This window comes from Schistocerca piceifrons, chromosome 10, assembly GCF_021461385.2.
Source record: "Schistocerca piceifrons isolate TAMUIC-IGC-003096 chromosome 10, iqSchPice1.1, whole genome shotgun sequence".
NCBI classification, from domain to species: Eukaryota; Metazoa; Arthropoda; class Insecta; order Orthoptera; family Acrididae; genus Schistocerca; species Schistocerca piceifrons.
The window spans coordinates 60,375,973-60,388,536 of record NC_060147.1 but is presented as its reverse complement, the minus strand read 5'-3'; the positions used below and the strand labels follow the sequence as shown (position 1 = coordinate 60,388,536).

General features: G+C 38.5%; 1 protein-coding gene across 1 annotated transcript in view; it reads right to left on the bottom strand.

The window, feature by feature from the left end:
• Positions 1 to 350: 350 nt before the first annotated feature.
• Positions 351 to 12,564, bottom strand: part of LOC124718691 (probable cytochrome P450 304a1) — a 104,195-nt gene continuing 91,981 nt past the window's right edge. Inside the window, exons 9-10 of the mRNA XM_047244314.1 lie at positions 7,028 to 7,153; positions 351 to 430 (exon numbers count right to left, since the gene is read on the bottom strand). Of these exons, the coding sequence (XP_047100270.1) occupies positions 351 to 430; positions 7,028 to 7,153 (206 nt within the window). The remainder of the gene's footprint in view (positions 431 to 7,027; positions 7,154 to 12,564) is intronic.

Below are 12,564 nucleotides of genomic sequence, written 5' to 3'. Positions count from 1 at the left end.
GCCTTCAGATTTTGCAATGCCTGAAGCGACCCCTGGAATAATTGTGGAACCACAACAACCACCTTGCAACAGGGAACAGAATAGTTCTTCTCTGCATACATCCACTGATGGCCTTCAGCTACAAGAAGGTAACAACAATGTGAATACAGCATTCTATCCTCCGAGTAGGAGGAGCGTGTCAACACCGTCGGGGCACTACAGCAGTGGTGCTGAGTTACATCCAAACAAGAATATTGCCTGTGTAAATGTTGAAGGACAGTACTACTCTTAAACAATCTACACATTTTCTCAGTACATGTGGGAAACTTGGGTTGTATTAGGTTGATGTCCTCATTGCTTATAAATTGCACTTAGCACTGGTGCAATAAAATGTTAGCACTGGTGCAATAAAATGTGATACGCTGAACTTGATTTGTGAAGTTCTTGCTGTCTGCGAAGAAAATAATATCCAGCTCATTGTCACACACTTATGCTACTTTCTAAGTGCAGTCAATAGTTGCTTGTCGTTGTTGACTTAACATTTTGGTATGTTTTTCACTAACAAAACAACAACTTTCATGTTGATTTATTTTTCCAAGATGTAGATATTAAATTGTATGAACCCAATAAAAAATTTAATTTATAAACACTTTCTGAAATTGGGTATTCTTATTAAACCATGTAAAACCTTGGTTCACCATTTGAAAGTAGTGAACAAAAAGTTGTTGGGTTAATGGCTAGCAGACATATCACCAAAAGAGAAAATACCTACTGATGGAGATGTTTATACAATAAAATAATACAACTTTTCAGTTTCTTTCGTCTTCTAAAAACTTGTGACACTCAAAACGGAAGATGTCTTGTTTTAATTTATAAAAGCAAACAATTTTAGGCATTTGAACTTTGGTGATAACAGCTTTGTGCATAGCTGATATTCTTGACATAGCTTTTGAAGAGAATGTGCTGCTGTAGACAGCTGCCTCTGCTGCAGGATACTGACTTGTAGTGTCATCATGAGGTTGTTTTTATTCTGTTTAACTAGCGTAAAGTGGGGTGACTTTGAACATACTTTTAAATGCCCTTTTAAATAAATTCATTTTTGGTAATCTCTTTAATCTCCTTGAGCTGCATACTGTATGATTTTATTCCTTGGTAGAAAATACTGTTTTGAGTTTTTATTCTCTTGATGAATGTGAATACAGCTTATATCTTGTTCCATGGTCATGGACAGGCTGTTTTTTACAGAAATTTTGAAGGTTATTTTGGATGTGCATAATTGAATCGTAAATATAATCACAATGTGCGTTTAAAATCTTCAATGTTTTGAACAGATCTTTATGATGAGCTCAGTTACTACTTTTTGGTGGGTCATTCCATGTCAATTCAACCAATTTGAGAAAATGTTCCATGTGATAGTCTCAGATTTGGCTAAAATTTAGCTCACCAATGCTACCAAGTGTGGAACACTCATGTACAAAATTTTAAGTTCCCCTGCCAACTAGTTCCAGAATTACGGCTTGTGAAAGAAGGTGGCATGACTCGGAAATTGCAACCTGCGTCTGGCAATCTATCTTCAGACCCAACTTCAGGTCTTAAGAACTTTGGAACTATTCCGCACAGTCCAGTGAAATTTTTACAACCCAGTAACATCCACTTAGAGAACACACTCTATGAATCAAAACACCAACAACATATTTCTGAGGGAAAATAAAAAGTTCCAAAATGTGATTAAAAAATGTAATACGTTAAAAGGTACATATTGTAGGTGCCCTCTATGCCAAATATAATTCACTCAAAAAGGGTATAAATTTTTTGTGGTAAGCTTAATGTGGCCTAAACACACACAGAACTCATCTTGCCCATATCAGTCACACAAACAGAGTTACATGCACACGAAAATACAAAAATTTGAAAAATTACCTGAAAAACATGGATTTTCGAAGTGTGGTAGCACAAAAGGGACGAGTGATATCCAAGCCAAATTTCAAACACTGCATAAGTGGAGCATATTATAATATGTGGCAAAATTTCAACTTTTTATTGCAAGGCATTTGCATAATAAAAGTTGACAGAGATGTATTTGGTTACGTTCCTTTTAACATGATTTAGCAAGTAATAGTGATGATGCAGACAGCTTGATTCAGATAAAGCTGCAGCAATTGTTGGGAACCATTAGGCAACAGAAATTTAAACAATGGTAGTTTTCAGGGACAGAATGAGTCATTGTTAGGCAGGAACAACAAAGGAAACAAGCAACAATTACAGGTTGCTCATGTTTTTAAGATTCTATTTCAGACTGGTCAGTACTGTTGTGGAAAGTCAGTATGGAGGCAGTAGAGTGTACTGGTGATAGTTTTGTTCAAACAAGTTGCAGTATTGGTAGAGCACAAGCATCTGAATGTCATAAACAACATATGGAACAAAATGTGACATTCGCTTTGTACTGTATGATCTGGATGAATCGGACCAAGATTTTTTGCTATGGAGATCTGGGATACACCATGTGGGCACAAGAAGTACAGTTCCAGGAACTTTAGTGTTTGTTATCATCATATGAAAGTGATTCTGGATAAATATTCTTTCCTACAAAGAAGTTGTTTTGATCCATTTCGGATTCATAAGAAGACAGTGAAGTGTAGCCTCAGAGAAATTGATATAAAATCAGTATTGAAAGTGAATCAGTGCAAGGGACTTTACATCAAACCAGTTATGTTACAGGTTTGTTACACTGCTAAAAAATAAAGAATATTCTGATAATTTACATGACAGTGACGAAGAGTATCAGCCACCTACAACCACAACGGATGAGCAATTAAATACTTCAGTGACTGCTCTTTAGGGATGGATGAGTGTATTGTGTAGGTTGGGTGGACGGTACAATACCGCTGTGTGACGGGTGGGACGGATAGTGGGCAGGACATTCTCATTTCAGGGCATGACCAAAAGTAGTTGAAATCCAGGTGGAGAATGTAATTCAGTTGCTCCAGTCCTGCGTGGTACTGAGATACAAGGGGAATGCTCCTCTGTGGCTGGACGGTGAGACTTTGTGAGATGGTGGGAGATTGGAAAGATAAGGTACGGGAGATCTGTTTTTGTTTTTGTACGAAATCTTTATCTTTCTAGTCTCCAACCACCTCACAAAGTCCCACTGTCTGGCCACAGAAGAGCACTTTCCTCATAACTCAGTACCACTCAAGACTGGTGCAACTGACTTACATTCTGCATCTGGGTTTCGTTTCGACTACCTCTCATCATGCCCTGTGATAAATAAAATAAAATAAAAAGATTGTGAGTGACTGTCATGAAGTGAGATGAAATATGTACACTATCACAAATGTAAAAAGTGTTCCATTTTCACATTCAAAAAGTTGAACCACTGTCAATTACTTTGTACATACCTCTTACCCAAGCAGAATTACAAGTTTATCTCTTACCCAGGCCGAATTATAAGTTTCCTCAGGATTCAGATGATACTGCAGAGCAAAATTCACTAGAGGTACGGATGAAATACGTGGGAATAAACACACACACACACACAAATAAATAAACAGACAGAAGGCTAGTGAACAATAAATTCTTTTGCTTGTTGCAAATTCTGGTCTGTTAATAAAATTCCCTTCCACATACCACATATCCCCAATCATGAGAAATCACAACAATTCTACACAGAAGGAGAAGTGGGAATGTAAGTAAGAATTATAATTAGTATGCTGAGGTAAAAGCAGGCCCTTAAAGATTGTCACCTATTATTTTAGACAAATGTGCACAGAAAACTATTGTAGAAGAGATGTAAGACAAATCGTGTATGGGTTCTTTTAGTTTCAGACGTGTTTCATCCTTTACTCCCATGAATAACAGGTATTTCAAAGGCTGCTTCATTAGGATTTTGATGATGAAACAATCTCAGATGTAAACAAAAACTGGTAAGACACTCTGAAGGTTGCAGAGTAAAACAACCAAATATGACATGGGTATGTGTTTTGCACCATGACTAATATGCCTTGCACATGCATATACCTCATAACTTGTGTACTTACCATCCTTTAATGTTTGTCTATGAAGTCTTGAAATAATGTGCAGTAGAACCATTTTGATCAATTACATCATTATAACAAGTAATTTTCAGAAATTAGAGTAGTTATTAGCACATTGCAATGTCCAGTCCCTATATGCACATTAAGAAGAACTGGGCCTTCCCTTTCACTAATGGAACTTTCATGCAACACGGCTAAAACTACACAACTATTCATCTCTCATGATTTGTGTGTCTTTTGGGATGAACAGGTCAAACAAGCAAGGTGTGTGTGTGTGTGTGGGGCGGGGCAGGGGGTTTACATATATGGGATGTAATCTGAAAAACAAAGTCTTAAGCATGTTGAGCCGTACTGAAGAAATGCAGACTGAATTCATATTGACTGAAATAAACGTAGAGTCAGGAGTGTTTAACTGGTGTCATCTACAAACTGACAGAAATCAGCTCAGTGACCAGACAATGTAATTCGCCACAGCACAAGTAATGAAAACACCAGATGATTAGAACTAACCATCAATGCTTGTGTGCGTTACATCTGCAACGTCAGTGTAAAAAACCACGTGAATGCTTCATACACGCAGTTAGGACAGTTGTTGCAAGAAGTGTTACACAAAATATATGCTGTGGATACTTCATCGGCTCCCCAGTATGCGAGCACCCCAGTACTTCACATCAGAGATTAAATACCTGTCATCTCATCATAACTACAACACAAGCCCCACTTTTCAAATGTCCTTGCTGTGCATCCATTCATAAAACAAAAAAAATTCGCAAGTTCCTTTGTTGCTGCTGCTATCTGTCTCTGGGACAAGCGGCCTGCCTCTGCACACAATTCAATCCCCTGCTGCTTTTAAGAAGCAGCTGGAGTACCTATGTCCGCCACCCACTGAGCACTTTCCAAAAACATTTCACAATTAGCCAGTAAAGCCACTGCTTCTGTCCTCTCTCACTTATGCTTCTTTCTCCTTTCTTTTCTCCACAGGTCACACCACTTTCTTCTTCTGTGTATTCATTAAATCTGTGTTATCACATTTGTCTTTTCCACTTTCTTCCATGACTTTCTCTCATGCCTACTGTTGCTAGTGCTTGTAATTAAAACCACTTTGCCGTAATCTACATTTATTGTTGTACTTGTCATGTACAAATGTAAACTGTGTATGTTTTTTCATCTCTGCTTTTGTAATTTTTGATTTCTAAATGTAGTCTAACACACTTATCACAATAAAGGTATATGTAATGTAACTTAGGATCAGATGTTAGGTATAAGAGAGGGCTTGATGACCCTAATCTCGCCAGGTTAAATAAATCAATAAATAAATAAAGTAAAATAAATAATTGTGACGGCACTGGTAATGACTTCCACTGATTAGCAGACATGGCTGCTGTTGTGAGAAGATGATCGAAGTAAGTAATCTGTATCCAGATTTTTCAGTAATAGATATTTTTATTTGGTTTCAGGCTGAGTGTTTATGTGAAGTCTAAAGATGTCCTGGTTGAGTTGTTGTTGGGAGTCTTCAGTCCAAAGACTGATTTCATGGAGCTCGCCAAGTTAGTCCATTTTCTGCAAGCCTCAGCTTCCCTGCATCACTGTTATGTTCAAGCTTTGGTCTCTCTCCATAATGTTTGCTCTCACCCCTCCTCTCCCCATTTTCCTCCACTGATAAATTAACTATTCCTTGATGGCTCAGGATGTAGCCATTCAACCTATTCCAACTTGTGATATAGGTGTGCCATGAAGGTACTTACTCCATTATTCATTGGTTATCCAGCCTCTTCAACATTTCTTCAGTGGTATACTGTAACTCCACATATCAAAACTTTCAATTATTTTCTTGTCTTTAGTGTTTAATGCTAACATGTTCTTTCCATATAAGACTCTAGCATCACTTAACCTAATTTGACAATGTTCTTTTTACAAGTGTTTTACTTTTATTGGAGTTCATCTGATTGAACTCAGTCCTTTGACAGAGTTCAGTATCACTGACATAAAATAAACTTTTGATTTCTTCTTCCTGAAGTTTAATTTATTTTCAAATTTTTTCCACTGTTTCATTTACTGCTTTGCTCAATACACAAACTGAATCACATTGGGTATAGGCTATCTCGCAGTCTTCTCAATAACAGCCTCTGTTCCATATCCTTCAGCTTCTGTATCTGCAGTCTGGTTTCTTTAGAAGTTGTATATAACTTTTTATTCTTTGTATTATACCCAGGAAAATTAAAGAGTGTATCTCAGTCAATAATGTCATATGCTTACCCTGAATTTTGATTGAGCCACACAGTGGGAAACAAAATTATAGAGCATATGGAGGTTAGACAGAGTTATACATCAAAAATGTCGAAAAGTCTTGTCTGCATGTATACAGGGATTCTGTGAATTAGCTAAAACACCTTGCTATAAAATTCTTATTCCTGCAGCCTGTATTACTTACTATCTATCAACATAGTGACCTAAACTTTTTCCCCCTTGGATTATAACATTTCTGGAAGTATTCTGGGCCAGCAGTATATGAATAAATTTTGTAGTCTAATCATTAGCTTAGTGGACCTGAGCATAATACGTTAGGGGAGAAATAATATGTGAGTACATGTGAACATAAGATGGGTATTCATAAAATTTGATTGAGATTCATTCAAATAAGTTTCATATTTTTCCTCCACGTAATTTCTCATATAATTGAAAAAAATTGTTCACAATAACAACACATCATAAGGCATGGATCTCATGGAGAGCAGTAATTTATATTTGCCGTTTGCAAACCGAGGAGAGAATCTCTGAAATTATTCACATATAGTAGTGATCACTTTGCCACTGTGCTGTTTTGCCTGGTTGATTTGTCACAAATGAGCACATTTAAGAAACATTCTTATGAGAAACAATAATGGCCTTTCAAATACTGCTTCAGCTATGTCCATATTGGCTACTGCCTCACATTCAGTTTTTTCTGGGTACTTCTGGTCGCTGTACCGCATTTATCCAGAAACTGTCTGGTGTAGTCACAATTCCGTACTCACACAAGCCATCAAGTGTGAGCGGCTTTTCACTCTGTGGCTGTTGCAATGTAAAGGACTGCAGCATTCCCCCAAGGAAAAGAAACAAACTGTTGCGAGCATAGGTCTTCCCGAAGCATTCTCGCCGACCTGTATAGAAATAAAAAAAATGAAAATTATGTAACTTAGTGTACACAATGGAACAGAAAAGCACAGCTACATTTTCTCATACAGAGAAGAAAAGGTAGTACTTTATATGGGCTAAACTCAAAAATGTTTTATTTCCATTTCAGAATTAAGTTTCTACGACTTCTTATATACCATAATGATAGAAACACAGTGGATCAGAATGTATCAGCATGCCTTATGAATCTCTTTCATAGCTGAAATGTACAAAACACACAACAGATTTTCACTCTGCAGTGGACTGTGCACTGATATGAGACTCTGACAGATCAGAACTGTGAACCAGGATCTTTGCATTTCCCAGGCAAAACTTCTACCAATTGAGGAATCAAGACGTGATTCATGACCTGTCTTCGCAGCTTTACTTCCACCAGTATCTCCAAACTACTTCTGTGAAGTTTGGAAAATAGGAACATGCTGGCAAAAATAAAGCTATGAGAAATGGTTGTGAGTCATGCACAAGTAGCTCAGTTGGTAGAAGATTTTCCCAGGAAGGCAAAGGTTCTGACCTGATGCGTAATCTTAATCTTACAGGAAAGTTAAAAAAGTTCGCACACTACTGCAGAGTGAAAATTCATTTTGGGAACACTCCTCTTGGCTGTGGCTAAGCCATTTCTGCACGCTGTCCTTTCTTCCAGGAGAGGTAGTCATGTAAAGTATGCAGGAGAATTTTGTGAAGTTTGGAAGTTAGGAGAGAGGTACTTAATGGAAACACAGCTGTGAGAGTAGGTCATTGGTCATAGCTGGATGGCTTAGTTGACAAAAGCACTTTCCCAAAACAGGCAAAAGTTCTGAGTTTGAGTCCCAGTCTGACACACAGATGTAATCTGCCTGGAAGTGTCAATGTTCAAAATGTGTAAAAGAAGCCATTTTTGTTATTTATTTACATTTCGTGTATTTACTTATTTTCCATAGATCCAATAATTAATAAATTGCAGTGATATAGTACTTGTAAGATATTTACAATACATTTGAGAATTTGAACACTTTGGTTTGTACATAAAGTAATTTCACTTGTAAATACAAATAGGTGTTAACAATGAAATTCATATAACACATTTCACAATGCACTACATTGTTGAGTTAAATATTATTATAAGATTACGGCAAGGAATATAAATAACTGCATTAATTGACTGTTCCGCCAGTTCTTGGTAGAATATTGTATACATTAGGAATGAACACACACGACACATGCGTAATATTCTGCAAATTGTAGAGTATTACACCAGTGCCATGCATGTTTTCATTCATAATGAATAGAAATAAGTTTCAAGAAGTTTTTTTAACATTTATTCAGATCAATAGTACTTGGCTGATACTGCCTGGAAGAGTGTTACATAACTATGGAGTGGAGCAGTGTTCTCTGTTCTGCACTGAACTGAGACTTTTTGCCACTGTGTGCAATTCATACTTATTTCCTTGTTATGGTTGTGATACATATATTGTTCATTATGTACAAGCCATAATTCTTGGCAACAAAAGACATAAGAGAAAGAATGTACTGAGATGTTACAATAGTGATGCCCAGCTGTTTGAATATGTTTCTGAAAGAACTCCTTATACAGGTCCCATACACGATTACGATCACTCACTTTTGTATACTTAATAAATTTTATTGCACGTGATTGACTGCAGCAGGAATGTTGCTGATCTCAGTCTTTTACAGAATTCAAGTGTGTGTACAGACAAAATTAGCTTATTAGCTGTCTGTAGTCCCAGGAACTTGGAAGACTGTACTGTCATTAATTCTGTTTCAGCAAGTGATTTTCTTAGTTCTTCCTCCATGTTTTGTGTTGTGTGAAATTCTAGAAACTGTACAGCTTGTGTCATCATTAAATGTCAGATGGTTTGCAGTGACCTCTGCAAATATTGTGTTCACTGTGCTCTATATGCTGTTGTTCTATGATTTCTCAATCAATATATTTGTCTTCTCCAAAAAGAGCAAAGCGTGTTTTTAGGTCCATGCGCACTGGCCGGCCTTTTACAAACATTAGGAATAGCATAGGAGCCTACACTCCCTTCTTCTTTTGCTGTCTCCTCCTCCCAGTACATTGATCCATATCACTGTGGGCGCACACAACACTCCCTGCCTGCAACTGGAATGATCTCATACGTGCCACGTTCCTACCTGCCACCTCTCCCACCCTGTCGTCAGACACCCTCCTCCAACGCTTTCTCCCCTCCACGCTTCCATTCTCCTCTCGTGCACTCCACCCTACACGGTCCCACACCCTAGTCGAGCTGCAGTGCTGGAACAACATAGTCTGCTAGGGAAGTGTAACAGTACACGTTTCTACATGTGTATGCGTGCTTTTATGTGTACTCTATGGCTCAGAAAAAGGACTCATCCAAAAGCTAGCAAAGTTCTCAATGTGGTTGATGTGCCTTTTGATGACTCGGCCCCTCTACTTATAAAATTTCCATTTTTGCAATTCATTTGGTAAGTTTGTGATTGTACCATGCCCCAAAAATTAAATTTGACAAGAACTACGCAAAACGTATTGCATCTCGAACAACTCATTTGTATCCACTGAATGTTATCAGACACACTATTTTGATGTCAGTAAGATATACAAATTTCATTAATATGTTTATGTTATTAATATGAATATTGCTGTAACTGCGACCGGGACGGTCGCGGGGGAGAAATGACGGAAAGCGCGGCGGGACCTGTGGAGAGGCCCGCGAACAACAATACAACAGGGGAGGATGGACACGACCAACGAAGGACAGAACGAACAACAAGATCGAACAGCAGAGTCGCAAGGAATCCTATCAAACACGTCCACTCATACACAGAACAAGTAAGTAAGCTGTCTAACGCGAGGCGATGTGTCAACAGACGTACGCGAGATTAGTCTGGCCGGCTGAGCGAGAGGCAGGTGCTTAAGTACGCTATCGGGTGCGCCGCTATTGGCCGCTGGAACCACGTGTTCCACTGTGGCGCCCTCACACTAAAAGCGGGCCAGAAGATGCGCGCCGCCACAGCTTATGGTGCAGAGACCTCTATGGGTCTTCGACGTCCATGACGTCTGGCACGGATTCAAATTCCGCGGCGCGTGGTACCAGAAATATGAATGTCACAATTTTGATTCAATGACCCAAAATTACTTGCGATTAAATTCAGGTTATTCTATGACTTATACTGGTGTGCCAAACTTATGGATGAAAGTAACCTTTGCATGATGTATGCCAAGTAACATAGGTTGATGAAACTTGGACCATACATAGAAAGAACTGCTGCAGCATAGTACAGAAAGTAACTGAAAAAAAAAACAATAATGTGAACAGAAATGACAGTTTTAGTCAAAGCTAATACTTACACTGAAGTCACTGCAATTTATGATAGTCCTCTGGACATTACAGCAGAAGGGACATGGTTCTCAGTAGAGTGTGTGATCATTACAGATGGCTGTGCGTGCTCTGCAATGCGTTCTCTTGCTGGCCACGAGGTTGGTAAGCAGTTATTGTGGTAGGACATTTGAGTCCTCCACCAGTGCGGCTGAAAACTGTTGGGTGGTCATTGGTGCATGTGGACATAATTCAAAACATCCCCCCCCCCCCCCCCCCCCCCCAATGCTTCCTATATGTGCCCGATGTGATTTAAATTGGTGGAACAGGTAGGCCAGTCCATTCGCTGAATATCCTCTCGTTCTGAGGGCTCCTCCGCCTGTGCTGTTTGATGCGGTTGTGCATTGTCATCCATAAAAATGAAATCAGCACATGAGGAAGGAACGCAGTGTCACAAATATGTCGATCAGTGACTGCATCGTGTTAAAAGATTTGGAGGTCAGTATGGCTATGCAACATCATGCCTGCCCACAATGTAACACCTGGACCACCAAAACATACATGTTTCTGGGCATATTAAATGTGTTCGCTTCTCATCGTATTTGTACAAACCGTGCTGCCAATACGCAAGTGTCAGTGGAACAAAATATACTGGTCGTCAAACAAAGAGACCATTGCATGCAGTCACCGTGGCACTGTGGAGCACGATGTTGCGTGCCTTTCAGTCCTGTTAAATGTTGTTGCAATTGAACGTGCTGTTTTTCATGGAATCCTCTTGCCTGTTGTGCAATATTGTGGTCATCTACTGCTCTTTCAGGCAGCAGTGCTTGTGGTTCGGAATGCTCCCCACGCGCATGAAACAATGTTGTGAGCATACCAAGCTCCTTGGCTGCACTCATCACATTTTGTCCTCCTTCCAGTTTTGCTATTCTTCCCCATTTGATGATGTCCACATCATGTCTCTGGCCCACATTGTAATGAAGAATACCACCACAACGCACTGAAATTGCTCACTGGTTGACAGACACTGTCTTTTCTCATTGCTTCAACTACCTCATGTTGTGGGGCCAGCCCCATTTGGTGCTGTAGTCCCTATGACCTCATGCCATGTTATGTCCAGCTGTATGCACCTGACTGGAAAATCGCTGGCAACATGCTCCTGCACTTTCTTCCATTTCCACTAAGTTGTTGGTGTATTATGTTACTTTACCTATCTCGGATTGTAAGTTTTGCAGAGCAGTGTATTTAACAGATTTTTTTTTTCATGTAACAGTAATGTGGTTTTATGAATGACAATTAAATACCTGTAATAGAAAAACCTCAAAGAGTTGAGAAAATACGGTTGAATAGGAACAGAAACAATCAGAAAAAATTTTACATTAATATTCCATAAAGTGGAGAAACAGCAGTTAATGTAAAGAAAAGGCACTGTATTTTCCATTGCCTTCAGCAATGCTGACTTTATAATTTGGTCTAATCATAGACAATTATTGCTAGAAATGTGGCAGAATTTTGTAAAAAATACTAAGTCTATACCTCAGATTTCAGAAGAATGTAAGTGTCCCATTTTCCCTCCCTCCTTACACACAGTTATGCTTGTTACCTTTACTCCTTGGATTATAATCATGCTTTGTGATGTTTTTATTTGATTTGTGTGTTGTTACATATGGATATGAGACAAGTCACTGTTACAATTAATTTAAATATCAGAATTAACTCATACTAAAAGAAAGAACAATTGCATCTGCAGAGTGAAATAAATCAGTTAAAAACTTTTGTTAGTTTAGGAAAACATTTAACCTGGTTTCCTTAGACTCATAGTAAGGTAATTAACAATTACATCTGTAAAGTAAACTAAATCAACTATACACCTATTGTATTTAAAACATATTTTGCAACAATAAATCCATGAAGAAATTACACATAACAGCATTAACCCTAGCACCACAGGGGGAGGGGGGGGGGGGGGGCAAAAATTGTCTGCAGCATTTGTTTTATTTGTGTAATATATCTATTTGTTGGAGTGAAGAAGCAAGAATTTTGGTAGTTGCAGAGAAAATATATAGAGTATGTGCTGTCAT